At 44.7% G+C, this 14,114-nt stretch overlaps 1 protein-coding gene across 1 annotated transcript in view; it reads left to right on the top strand.

Moving 5' to 3' along the window:
* HTR7 (5-hydroxytryptamine receptor 7) overlaps positions 1 to 11,788 on the top strand; it is a 91,897-nt gene extending 80,109 nt beyond the window's left edge. Inside the window, exons 2-3 of the mRNA XM_008059169.1 lie at positions 362 to 1,117; positions 10,055 to 11,788. Coding sequence (XP_008057360.1) covers positions 362 to 1,117; positions 10,055 to 10,097 — 799 coding nt within the window. The 3' untranslated portion in view covers positions 10,098 to 11,788. The remainder of the gene's footprint in view (positions 1 to 361; positions 1,118 to 10,054) is intronic.
* Positions 11,789 to 14,114: the final 2,326 nt, after the last annotated feature.

Genomic DNA, 14,114 nt, shown 5'->3' with positions numbered 1-14,114 from the left:
AGGCGGCTGTCTTGTTCCTGGCTGGTTTTGGTGACTGCGGTTAAGGCGGGGAGTTAAACTTCAGTTCCTTGGTTTCATGGATTGTGAGCAGCTACAAGGTATGAAAAAAGCACCCATTAACTTTAGAGCCAGAGGGCTCTCGGGCTGCCTCCTGGCAGTGCCTCTGGCTGACTGCAGTGGCCTGGAATAAAACAAGAACCATCCTGGAGCCTTAGTTTACCTTTCTGCATAGTGGGGATGATGATGCCTCCCTGGAAGGGCTGCTGTGGGGACTGGCCCCCGGGGCCTGTCTGGCAGGACTCCCTCGGTTCCCCAGTTCTGATCCCAGTGTTCACCGGTAATCTTTCCGTGTCTCTGCCAGGTACCTCGGGATCACAAGGCCCCTCACGTACCCGGTGAGGCAGAATGGGAAGTGCATGGCCAAGATGATCCTCTCTGTCTGGCTCCTCTCTGCCTCTATCACCCTCCCCCCGCTCTTCGGATGGGCTCAGAACGTGAACGATGACAAGGTGTGCCTGATCAGCCAGGACTTCGGCTACACCATCTACTCCACCGCCGTGGCGTTTTATATCCCCATGTCGGTCATGCTGTTCATGTATTACCAGATCTACAAGGCCGCCAGGAAGAGCGCTGCCAAGCACAAGTTCCCCGGCTTCCCTCGTGTGCAGCCGGACAGCATCGTGGTCCTGAACGGCATGGTGAAGATCCAGAAGGAGGTGGAAGAGTGTGCGAACCTTTCGAGACTCCTCAAGCACGAAAGGAAAAACATCTCCATCTTTAAGAGGGAACAGAAAGCAGCCACCACCTTGGGCATCATCGTGGGGGCCTTCACCGTGTGCTGGCTACCCTTCTTCCTCCTCTCCACGGCCCGGCCCTTCATCTGCGGCACTGCCTGCAGCTGCATCCCGCTGTGGGTGGAGAGGACATTCCTGTGGCTGGGCTATGCAAACTCCCTCATTAACCCTTTTATATATGCCTTCTTCAACCGGGACCTGAGGACCACCTATCGCAGCCTGCTCCAGTGCCAGTACCGGAATATCAACCGCAAGCTCTCAGCCGCGGGCATGCACGAGGCCCTGAAGCTTGCCGAGAGGCCCGAGAGAGCCGAGTTTGTGCTGTAAGGTCATTTATCACTGTTTTCCTCTTATCCCCTCCGCCCTTTTATGCACCTTCTCGACGGGCATCACAGCTTCTCCTGCATCCGTAGCTAGCTTTTTCTCCACCGAACACGTCAGGTCTGAATTCACAATAGTACGGACGCCAGTCTCCCACCCAGTCAGATTCCAAAAGCCAAAGATAGGTACTTAGTTGGATTGCAAGGTGAGACTGATTTGCTGATGCATGATGATCCATGTGATTGACAACAAGGGAGGTGGTACTTCCCACTCCGTAAATGATATCCAGACTCTGTTCTTGTATCTGAATTCCTGCAAGATTATCGTTTTAATTCCTAATATCCTTTCCTCCAGTAAAACTGTTTTGATGGCCTCCTCTTTCACTGATACATTTGTCTTTGGTGAAAGGAAGCCCCAAAGATCTTTCCAGTACGCAGTGACGTTCACGTGGACTAAAAGGAAGCAGCCACGAAAACGGAGAGTGGTGGGTGGGGGAGATGCCAGGCCTGGACAAGGTCTTAAAAGCCATGGGAACTTTCGGGGAAGTGCTGCTGGCCGTCTTGGCAGTGGAGGACTCATAAAGAGTTGCTGAGTTTGATAAAGAGTTGCTGAGTTTGTCTAGGAGGCCTTAGGGGCTTTCCAGGAAGCAATTACAGATAGGTGTTGGGATCTGAAAAAGGATGGCCAAGGGCTGATGATGATAAGGAAATGGAAGTTTCACAGTGACCCATGTGTTAACATTTTGGCTTCGTAAAGAAGGAAGGAGACAGTATAGTAGCTAGAGTCATCAGGAGGTCTAATGAGGACTTTATTTTAAATTTGAGGCATAGGAGATACCATCATGTTTGAAAGCCAAGGGAAGAGAGACTTGGAATGGAAAGTTGGCAGGTGCAGGTGAGAGTGAGCAGATTAGTGTCAGGTACGAGAGAGAAGGAGGCATTCCTCTCCCCTGGGCCTGGCAGGAAGGAATAGACCAGAGAACCAGGGAACTCTCTAGCTGAGAGGGACCTTCCTGGCCATCTTGTCCAGTGCCTTCATGTGACAGAAGAGGCAACTGAGATTTGCTGAGTGAGGTGTCTTCCACTTAGCTAGTGTTGCAATGAAGTCTACATCCCACGTCACCTGAATCCTAGTGCTGCACATTTTTTCGTGTAAGTGGTCTGCCTTTATCTTACAACTTAATCTTACAACTTTATCTTTCAACTTTAAGCTGGAAGACTATAGCTGTGCTAATTCTTGAGCTGGATGTAGCTTCAAAGATACTCATTCTTGCTTCTACTACTCACAATCTGTTGTACCTATTAAATTGTTCACGATGTAAAAAGTAGCATTTAAAAAAAGAATACAGGCCAGACTCGGTGGCTCAGACTGTCATCCCAGCCCTGGGGAGGCTGAGGTGGGTGACTTGGTTGAGTCTGCGCGTTTGAGGCCAACCTGGGCAACTTGGCGAGACCTTGTCTCTACAATAAATCAAAAATTAGCCAGGTGTGGTTGTGTACACCTATAGTTCCAGCTACTTGGAAGGCTGAGGTGGAAGGATCACCAGAGCCCAGCAGGTTGACGCTGGGGTGGCCATGAGCATGCCACTGCACTCTAGCCTGGGCGACAAGTGAGACTCCGACTCCAACTCCAAAAAAAAATACAAATTTAGGTCCTAGAACATGTAGCATGAACAACCCCCAAGATCTTAGACTTGTAAGAGTCTATTGAATTGACTGCTGGGGTTTGCCCACTGGCTTCTGAATTCCTTCAGAGAAGGAGCTGTGTCTTTTTCAGATTTCTTTTTGCAGAAACCAGTGCAGTGCCTGACCCATAACAGATGATACATAAAAATTGTAACTACTAACAATTATTGAACACCTGCTACATGCTGTACACCATGCAGCCTGCAGAACAGGTGCTTCTAGCAGCCCTAATTTTCAGAAGAACATTGTGAAGCTCAGGGACATAAAGTGTCTGCCCTGAGGGCATATAGTCCCTCAGTGGTCCCTGTGGTGTGAATGAGACCAGTGCATATGCTTTTGACCATTATGGAGCACTACTTGTCAAATAATTTTGGTCATGAAGAGCTGCCGAAGGTGTCTGAGCCGGGATTGTAGCCATCAGCTCTCTAAGAAGACGACAGGAATAACATGCTACTCTAAGTATGTTAAGCTTATTAGACTTTGCGTACCATGGGAGGACACAGAGTCCTGATAGTTTCTCAGATGAGGGAAGTAAGGCAAGGATGTTGATAAAGTTTTAGGGCTTGGGCTAGATGATTTTTTTTTTTTTTGAGTCAGAGTCTCACTCCATCTCCCAGGCTGTAGTGTAGTGGTACACTCATGGCCACCATAGCCTCGACCTGCTGGGCTCAGGTGATCCTTCTGGTTCAACCTTCCAAGTAGCTGGAACTACAGGTATGTACCTCCACACCTGGCTAATTTCGTGATTTATTATAGAGACGAGGTCTTGCCATGTTGCTCAGGATGGTCTTGAACCCCTGAGCTCAGGCAACCCTCTTGCCTCCACCTCCCAAAGTTCTGGGATTACAGGCATGAGCCACTGCGTCCTGCTGGGCTGGGTAAATTTTAAGATTGGGAATTAGTGAGGACTGGGCAGAGTTTCTGACATAATAGCTTTGAATTGGTGGGTGCAGCTAGATGAGGGCTTTGAAGCAAGTTTATTTTTAATTTATTTTCATAATTTTTAGACAGAGTCTCATTTTGTCACCCAGACAGGAGTATAGTGGCATGATCATGGCTCACTGCAGCCTTGACCTCCTGGGCTCGCGCGATCCTTCCTCCTCAGCCTCCCGAGTAGTTTGGACTCCAGGTGTGCACCACTATGTCTAGCTAATTTTTTTTTGATATTTTGTAGAGACAAGGTCTTGCCATGTTGCCCAGGCTGGTCTTGAACTACTGGCCTCAAGCAATCCTCTCACCTTGGCTTCCCAAAGTGCTGGGATTACAGGTATGAGCTAGTGTGCCTGACCTGAAGCAAGTAATAATGAGCAAACTGTTAGTCTTGATAAGTAAGTGATTTCAGTTGGTATGCAATCTTTCCTTCTGGCAGCAACTATATCTTTTCTTTTCTTTTCTTTTTTTTTGAGTTGGAGTCTCACTCTGTCGCCCAGACGCGAGTGAAGTGGCATGCTTCCGGATACTGCAGCCTCAACCTGCTGGGCTCTGGTGATCCTTCCGCCTCAGCCTTCCAAGTAGCCAGAACTACAGGCACGCGCTGCCACATCTGACTAACATCTGACTAATTTTTGATTTATTGTAGAGATGAGGTCTCGCCAAGTTGCCTGAGTCTTGAACCCTCAGGCTCAGGCAATCCACGTGCCTCGGCCTCCCAAAGTGCTAGGATTACGGGCTGAGCCACTGAGCTCAGCCAAAGCAACTCTATCTTAAAACAAGTAGCTAGGTTATTTTGCCTGTTCCCAGGATTGTTTAGCACAGTAGAACGCAGGCACGTTGGTTTCAGTTCCCAGGAGTATCTGAACTGAGAGATGTGTTTCGGGAAGGTCTCTCTGGCCATAGTGAGAAGACCAGACTAAGGGAAAGACTGAGGGGAGGAGTCCAGTTAAGCAGCCGGTGGCAAACTCGGAAAGAACAAAGTCCTGACCTAGAAAACACTGCCATATTTGCATACTCCCTATACAGCCAAAGAACTTGAGGATAACTCTATTGATTACTTCAGGTAATAATGCACAGGTAAATCAGATAGATTGCAAAATGATAATTTTTAGGATGCTGTAACAAAAACAGGTTTTCCAAAGTAAAAAATAACAGCCCACATTTGCTGAAGACTCACCCTCAGGAACAATGCTGAGCTCTGTATGTGAATTTTATCACTTAATCCTCAAAATGTTGTGATCGGTTGGTTTTCTTCATCTCCATTCTGAAAAGAACAAAACAAGGACTTGGAGGGGTCAGATGCTGTTTCCCCTCAGCCATCCCTTTAGAGAATGAGAGAGCTGCATTGAGCCTAGAAAGTCTGTGTTCAAAAGTACTTTTAACTTTCAGGCGACTGTGGAATACATTTATAGCAATAAATCAGCTAACATAAAGTCCAAGGATGTTTGCCTTTGTATCTTTAGCTAGTCTGGAGGCTTGGATGTTGTTTTCCTGTTAGTCTAAGACAGAGGTCGGCAAACTTTTACTGTGAAAGGCCAAATAGTAAGTATTTAAGCTCTGCCAGCCTATTATGGGCTCTGTTGAAAGTACTTGTCTCTGCCATTGTCCTCTACAGAAGTAAACACATTAAATGCTTATGTACCAATAAAAGTTTATTTACAAAAAAGAGGCTGCCAGTGGGATTTGGCACACATAGTCTGCTGTCCCCCTTTCACATCTCTCTGAGTTTGAATTTATAATTATAGGATATTCAAACTATTTAGGACGACTGGCCTAAAAATATTCATCGACTTGGGGAAGTTTCTAGTGACAGAGCTATTCTGTGGCTGTCATGCATTGAGGAGGACACAGAAAATGTTTGATGTCTTTCCCGTCCTCGTTCATATATTTCCGTGGGAGACACCATGCATAAACACAGACATATGTGCTGTGGTCTAAATGTTTGTGTCCCCTCTCCCCAAATTCATGTGTTGAAACTTAATTCCCCATGCAGTAGCATTAAAATGTGAATCCTTTAAGAAGTGATTATGTCATGAGGGCTTCTAAGAGACCCGAGGAGGCGTGGTCACTCCTTCTGCCATGTGAGGGATACGGCTAGAGGGCACCATCTAGGAAGCAGATAACAAGCCCTCCCCAGACACCAGATCTTCTTTTTTTTTTTTTTTGAGTTGGAGTCTCACTCTGTCGCCCAGACTGGAGTGCAGTGGCCACTCCCGGCCACCACAGCCTCGCCTGCTGGGCTCTGGCGATCCTTCTGCCTCAGCCTTCCGAGTAGCCGGAATTACAGGCATGCGCTACCACGCCCGGCTGATTTTTTGATTTATTGTAGAGATGAGGTCTCACTGCCCAGGTGGGTCTCGAACCCGCGGACTCAGGCAATCCACTCACCTCAGCCTCCCAAAGGCGCGGGATTACAGGCTGAGCCACCGAGTTTGGCTGTAGATCTTCTGGTGCCTTGATCTTGGACTTCCTGGCCCCTCGAACCATAAGAAATACATTTCTGTTGTTTATAAGCTACCCAATTTATGATGTTTTGTTCTAGCAGCCTGAATAAACTAAGGACAGATGCACACTCACCCTTCTTGTAGTGAGGAATGGTGGAGACAGGAAATGCTGTAGGATTCAAAGGAAAGGATAATAAGTCAGAGCTTACATGAACCCTGTTCAGGGAAGACTTCCTGGAGGATGTGGGCTTGATTATGTCCAGGAAAGTGGCCAAGGAATGTATCCCTAAAGGAGAGCAGCAGCCATGGTATTGCAGGTGAATGGGACATGTTTTGTAGAGGCACCAGTGTAGGAGTTCATGCAAAGGACTGAAGCTAAACATTGGGGTAAGAAAACTGGTGGAGATCAACATAGGAAAGAGATAAAGTTCTGAAGGATGTTCTATGTCAGCTCCAAGAATTTGGATTTTTAGCATTGATAAGTGGCTTTTAACCAGGGGTTATTTTGGAGATACTAGGCAATGTCTGGAGACGTTTTGTGCTAATCACAAGTGGGGTGGGGCCACTGCTGGAATCTACTGGGTAGAGGCCAGGGACGCTGCTAAAGATTGTATAATACACAGGTCAGTCGCCCATGAACAAAGAATGATCCAGTCCATAGTGCTAAAGTTGAGAAACCCTGGTATCAACAGAAGGAGTCATCAGTCAACCTACAAGTAGGGGAACGGAGGAAACCCAGTGGTGAAGACTGATTCAGTGGCACTGTGTGGATGAATCAGAAGGTAGTTGGCTTGTTTTCCTCAGAAACATTTGAGGGTCTACCATGCACAAGGCATGGTGCCGGGCATGATAGGGATAGAAAGATGGATAGGCAACAGTCCTAGTCTCTAGAAGCTCTTAGTTTAGTGGTTGAAGTGGTAGTGGTGTCTGGTAGAAGATCCATAACCAGGGTAATAACCCACACAGTCCATAATCTACACAACTACATTCAACTAAACACTAGTTGGTTAGTCCAAAACAACTAATAACTCTATTGGGAATGACATTACATCCTCTGGAGTCTCTGGAAGGATGACACAGGTATCCAAATCACAGCTCACCTTCTTGGAACTCTTTGTTCCCCCGCCTCTCTCTCTAGCTCTCACTTATCCTGTGGCCACAAAAAAGACTCTGAGCATCTCTAATTCCTGCAGCCTTTTCCTTCTTATCTGGCTGTTGGAGGTTCTAATCTGTTTTACTTTTTCTCTTCACTCTTTGCCTTCTTGGCTTTAATACTTTTTCTCCTGCGTAATAGTTTTCTTTTTTTTTCTTTGTAAACAATCTACTAGACTGTGTGTTGATACTCCCAAATATTTAAACATTTCTTCCCATTCTTTTGATCAGCATAACCCGAGCCTCAGGAGTCCAGCAGGCACTCGAGAATTTTCCTTGGGGTAATGGAGTGAATAGAGGGAAAAAAGCGGTGAATACTTTTGCACTGGTAATTTTGATTTACTACTATCAATTTTAATTCTTTTCACAAGTATTCAACGATTGGTAATGCAAGATCAAGTGTGATAAATTAGGAATTCTTTCTAATTTAATGACTATGAATTTGCTTTGAATTGCTGTAAATTGCTTTTAAATATTATGTTTTGGTGAATTTTGTTCTTTGACACTGTTTATGAACAATATTGAAGAGTGATTTCTAAAATACATCTATATAAGAGAATGTCATGAAAGTGTTTTGAAGCAGCTCTTCCTTTCCTGCTGCCCCCTTTTTCCTTGGTGATCGTATTGTCTCTCTCTTCAAAGAGCCTCTTATAATCCCTGTCAACTGCAGTGGTTCTTAGTGGCGGCTTGCAGCAGAGTAACCTTGGGTTTCTGCCATGAATTCTGCCAATATAGTGCTTCAGGGTTTGTGCTGAAGCTCTCGAGTTTAGAGAGATGCTCCCCTTTCTGTGTGGAAACCAGTAATTTAGAAAAATAAAGTGAAATGGATCCCAGAAATAATTGGGAAGAGGCATCAAGGCTCCTGGAACCCTGGGTATCTGTGATGGGATACTACCTTAAAGACCGAAATCAGCAATAAACAAAAAGTTTGCTATTTCCTGGACTTTTCTTCCCCACAGAGGTATTTTCCTCCTCCTCATCAGCTAGCTTTAAGGACTTTATTTTTTTGTTAAATCATCAACTAGTAATAATAAGGTTATGTGCTTCATGCTTTTCAATTGCCTACAGTTTAACTTTGTAACATCTTTCTAAAGTGGGAAAGGCAGGTGGTTGCCCTGTCTTGCTTTTTCCAATATATATATTTTTGTTTTCCTGGTAAATAATAGATACACATAGCACAGTACAAAATCACACAGTGCAGAGGAAGACAGAGGAAAACTAAGTCTTGGGAAGACATTCTTAGGAAGAAAATGTTCATGGTGGAAATCAAGAAGGAGGGGGTATTTGAAGTGGTTCTTGAGGAAGGAGTAGGCTTTTAACCAGAAGGAATAGTAGTGGGGGAGTCTGCTCAAAGCATAGGTGACAGCATGGACAGAGGGGCACAGATGTGAATGGAGTGAACAAGGAGCCTGGGACATGTGTTCAGCAACACTGGCAAGCTGGGTAGCCTGGGGTAATCACAGAGGGCCAAGGGGCAGGAGTTGGGGAGGGAGACAAGGGTGTCTGAACAGGACTGAGACCAGGGCTTCACAGGAGAAGGGAGGTCTATTAGGGGCCCGCACCAGGAGGGTGTTGAGACCAGGAGAGTGGCAAAGGGTGTCTGAGATGTTTGGGTTTTGGACTGGCTAGACCATCACAACTGGCTGGCCGGTGGGTGATGAGGCAAGGGAGATGTTAGAGACAGTGCTGTGGCTTGGAGGAATTCAGTACCAGTTGGGTGAGCTGAGCCCACTGGGATGCAGAGGACGCACAGTCTCTCCTCTGTGCCAAGAAGAGGCAGAGGATCCAGCCTAGGGATAGTGTCTGTGGAGCACAACTGGGAGCACAGCCAGTTTCCAGTCCCCACTTTCAGATACTTGGGAGCCTGGAGCACTAGTATGTCTAGAGTGTGGCCCTTGTCATTAGCGCCATTGTGTGAGGCTGAGGGGCAAAGCCAGAGACCATGTCACCAGGAAAATCCATCCATTGAGTCACCCATCTAAAGAGGGGGCAGATATCAGAGGAAGAGGGGTGGGACTAAGGCAAGACAGCCAAGTGAGCGGGGTGATGCTTTAAATGGGGCAGGGAAGCTGAGACTCAGAGTTCAGTTCCAGGCCCTGGGACTTCACAGGCCTAACTTTTAAGCTCCTGATGTAGTGTGGTAAGTCGAGGCCTATGGAGGTGTCCAGTTAGGGGAGTGTGACTCTCTACCAGGAGAAAGAGACGTTTTCTGGGCCATCGGCTGACCCTTCTCCATGGCTCATGCTACTTCTGTGAGTCTGGGAGGGAGAGAGGGAAGTAGGGCTTCCTGGTCTCTGTACACATAGCTTACTATAACACACCTTCCTATGTTTGAAGGGGAGAATCCTTCTCACTGGTAGTCATGATTTTTTAGTCATTATTCTTTTCAAGAATGGCAAGTGCTATATAGTATTTTGCAAGGATTGTTGACAGCAGAGTCATTTTTGGCTACAGCTGTATTAAATAAGTGAATTTCTAAATGGGTTATTTGGGGCTGATTTGCAAATATATTAAGCCTTTGGCAACTTGTAGAAGTTACAAAATTTGTGAAAAGGGCCACAGTGCTTTTCCTTTCCCTTTAAAGACACTCATCATCCCGTAGAAGCCACAAATGATTCAAATTACTGACTGCTATAAAAATTAAATCCACCCACCACAAAATGAAAACTCCCATTTACGGCTCTGCTAAATCATTTTCTTGTCTCTCTCTCTCTGTTTCTTACAGACAAAACTCTGACTACTGTAGAAAAAAAGGTCATGATTCATGATTGAAAGCGGAATAATGGAGATGAAATAAACAAGGCAAAACAGAGGTGGAAGCAGAACAAAATCATTTGCCAAGACTGCAGAATGGAACGCGGCTTCTGTCCTTTCTTGGGATGGTCGAAATGTGACAAACAGTGTGATCTGTTGTAAAAAGTATCTTCTGAGAGAGACGGTGACCTCTTCTTTTTTTTTTTTTTCTGTGGATCAGTGCTGTTGTGTGTTCTCAGTTTAAGACAGCCAGATCATCTCAGCAGAAAGCACAGACACAGAACTGAGTTCCAGAAAGGAAGCAGTTTCTGGTGCTTTGCGTATGTCCATTCCATGCAATCAGGAGAAAGTTCCAGCGCACACTTCCCGTGCTTCTGAGTCTAGGCGGTGTGGTACATATTCAGGAATCATTCATGAGACAGAATGTATTTTGTTGTATGACAGAAGGGTTTTTCCAAGCAAACTGCGGTAAAGCATAGTGTTGAATATGTTGCATGTCCATGTTAGAAAACAGAATCCCATCATTCACTAATACAAATGATTTCCCAGAGCAGTGTTTGTTTCGAGCTTCTGTCAAATAGTTTGGCTTTTCTGCAGGGTCCTTGTGACTTTCCCATCAATGTACTTTCTCTGTCAACTCACATATTGTTATGGTATAACTCAGGAACAGATCTCAGGACGGAGAGAAGCCTAAAACCTGAGTAAAGCTTTTTCTTGTGTTCATACTTCTGAGAGGTCCTGAGAGGTGAAGGGTTTGCCTTCTGGGAGAATTTTTATCTGGGTGATGCGTGATTGCTACCTAACTGCATTGTAATTAACATGATGACTGGCATGTTTTTGACTCTCATTTTATATAAGGGTGCAGTGGACCCATAGTCTGGTCCATAACCGTGTGTTATATGGCAGGAGTGTGGGAATAATGGATTTTCCATGAAAACTTGTGATGCTTCTGGAGATGGGGCATAAACATGTTCATTCTCGTTGAACCATGTTGTATTCAACTGAAATGTGTGAATCGGAGGTCACCTGGACCACTCTTGGGAAAGGATCCAGAGCACCATTCTGTTGCTTCTAGAGAATTTGTTTTTGTGTTCTCTGTATCTTAAATCAAATGTGTACCTAAGAAATTTTGTCCTCTCACTCCCCCACTGCCCCCACCCCAAATGGTAGACATTAAGGGCAGGTAAGGAAACAGAAAAGATCATTTTGCAGATAGCATTTTTTTAAAAGACTAGTACTTTATAATCAGTATGCACTAAGGAGACAGAAGACAGGAGATCAGAAAAGAGGAGAACTTGTACCTGCAAGGGGGGGAAAATGAGTGCAATCCTTGATTTGATTAGAGAGAACTGACAGAGAATATTATTTTCCTACAATAAAGAAAGCTGTCCTTTCACAGGATAATGTGGAATTCCAATGTGGATTATGGACTTCTTCCAACTTTCATTGACATTGCTTCATACCAGACATGGGAAGGACTGCCTTTCCTGAAAGGGAAGGAGAGCACTGTCCTTTCAGACAAAGCTTGTACAAATTCCTGAGCCGCAGATTTGCTAAAGTGACCGTATATACTTATATTCATAATTTAAATGATTATTTATGGTCAGATACATATTGTTAAACTTGAAAAAATGTTTTATTACATGACATCAAATAAAGTTTATTTGTAGCTGAACTAAAGCAACTTAAGTAAAGGTTTTTAATTCAAGGTCTTACTTCATACATGTTGGTGTACAAAAATGGCAGGACAAACATGTTTGCTAAAATCCTGACAGGTAGCTGAGACAGTTCTGTGATTAATTGCATTTCATCGTGATGACTCATCCACTTAGTAACTTTTCATTTTTAAACTTTTCATTTTTCAAATCATTTCTTGATTTGAGGAATAGGCATTGACTGGGCTCCTGCCACATTCTGTCCTGCAGGCATTAAGGGCCCAGAGGTGGGTATGGTGCAGTCCTTGCATTTGGGGAGTTTGCCATCAGGTGGGAGGTGGACATATCTGAGATTGTCACACTATCGTATAGTAAGTGTTCTAGCACGTTGCAGGGAGTGATAGCTTTCTTTCCTATAGTATAAGACAGGGCGTTGTAACTTGGCTTGATTCATGTTTTCTAGTATGTTTACTCTTTTTTTTTTTTTTTGGAGTCTCACTGTGTCACCCAGGCTGTCACCCAGATTGTGCAGCGGCACAATCATGGCTCACCACAGCCTCAACCTCCTGGGCTCAGGCAGTCCTTCTGTCTTGGCCTCCTAAGTAGCTGACACTATAGGCACATGGCACCACACTTGACTAATTTTTAAATTTTTTTGTAGAGATGATGTCTCGCTATGTTGCCCAGGCTGGTCTCAAACTCTTGGGTTCAAACAATCCTCCTGCCTTGACCTCCCAAAGTGCTGGATTATAGGCATCAGTCACGACTCCTGGGCATTTAATTTTTTATTCGGACCCTCGTTATTCAAATTGACTGTTTAACTTTCCTGATTTGAATATCTGATTATCCAACTCCCTGCTTCATTCTAGGTGCAGATTCTGGACTTCGGGTATACGCTGTGCTTTAAATTTCAGCAGCCACGTGAAAGGAAAATGTAGAAGTTGAAAGGGAAAGAGAAAAATAAACAATAGCATTTCACATATGACATAATTTGTGCCAAAGGCACGGCTTTTGTTTTAACTAAGAGTTGGGAAAATCATTGAAGTAAACATTATATATATATTTTAGGACGGTTCAAGCCAGAACAACTATTATGACTAATCTCTCTTCTCACTCTAGGGTATCAGCTGTCATCTTCTGGCAAGACTGAGTGTTGGGAAACCATGCTTGGGAAGTAAAGTACTTACTCATAAGAGAGAATGGAATCACTGTTGCCTTAGTGTTTCGTGTTATTCTATAAATATTAAACAGGAGGCACTCAGAGTTCCTAGGTTTTGTAGGAAATGTTTCATAATTCAAAGCATTTACCATGGTGTCATGTGCTTGAGAGGCTTGTATATGTATTTGATAATCATATTTTCATGAAGTTTTATCAGGTTCATTGATTGCAGTCATAAGATCAACAGTATAAATAGAAAATGCAGGCAATTTTCCACACAGTTTATGCTAATATAATTATTTTCTGAGTTAGCATCTGGAGATGGTGGGCATCTTCCTTTCAGCATTTTAATTGTCGGCTGAGTTTTCAATTTAATGGCTATAAATGTTGACAAATCTTGAATTTTTTTTTTTTTTGAGTTGGAGTCTCACTCTGTCACCCAGACTGGAGTGCAGTGGCCGCTCCCAGCCACCGCAGCCTCGACCTGCTGGGCTCCGGTGATCCTTCCGCCTCAGCCTTCCAAGTAGCCAGAATTACAGGCATGCGCTACCACGCCCAGATGATTTTTTGATTTATTGTAGAGATGAGGTCTCACTTCCCAGGCGGGTCTCGAACCCACGGGCTCAGGCAATCCACTCGCCTCAGCCTTCCAAAGGTTCGGGATTATAGGCTGAGCCACCAAGCCCGGCCAGATCTTGAATTTTTAAAAAATTGTAAATGCTCCCTCTTATCTCAGGACCTCCACACATGCTTTCCCCTTTGGTCTGGAATATTCTTCCTGCTCTCACTTATTTGATGTATGTCTTCATTGTTTTCCAGTAATTCTTCAAGGGCAGGGACCATATCTATTTTCCTCAGTGATATACTTATTACCTAGCACCATGCTAGGAACATATACGTGGTAGGCATGTAATAGGTATGTCTTAATGGGAAGGGGAGAAAGGGAGGGAAGGAAGAAGGAACCAGTATTGACTGGCACCTTTTAAAAATTTATATGAGGTAATAGAGGAGATTAGGCATGATCAAGTGGCATGCCCAGTGAGTGAAAGAGAGAGAACTGGAATTAAGCTCTTGTGTGTGCCCTTCAGGGCAAACCCTTCCACTACATGGTGCTGCTTCTCATGCATGAGCTACTCGTATCAAGAGAGTTACCTTTTCTTAATTTTCTGCACTAGTGGAGCAGAGTCGTGTATGTGCTGTGGCCCATATGTTGAAAC

Source organism: Carlito syrichta, unplaced genomic scaffold, assembly GCF_000164805.1.
Source record: "Carlito syrichta isolate Samal-C Ts95f unplaced genomic scaffold, Tarsius_syrichta-2.0.1 Scaffold303749, whole genome shotgun sequence".
NCBI classification, from domain to species: Eukaryota; Metazoa; Chordata; class Mammalia; order Primates; family Tarsiidae; genus Carlito; species Carlito syrichta.
The sequence above is the reverse complement of the archived record's forward strand: the minus strand, read 5'-3'. Positions and strand labels throughout refer to the sequence as shown.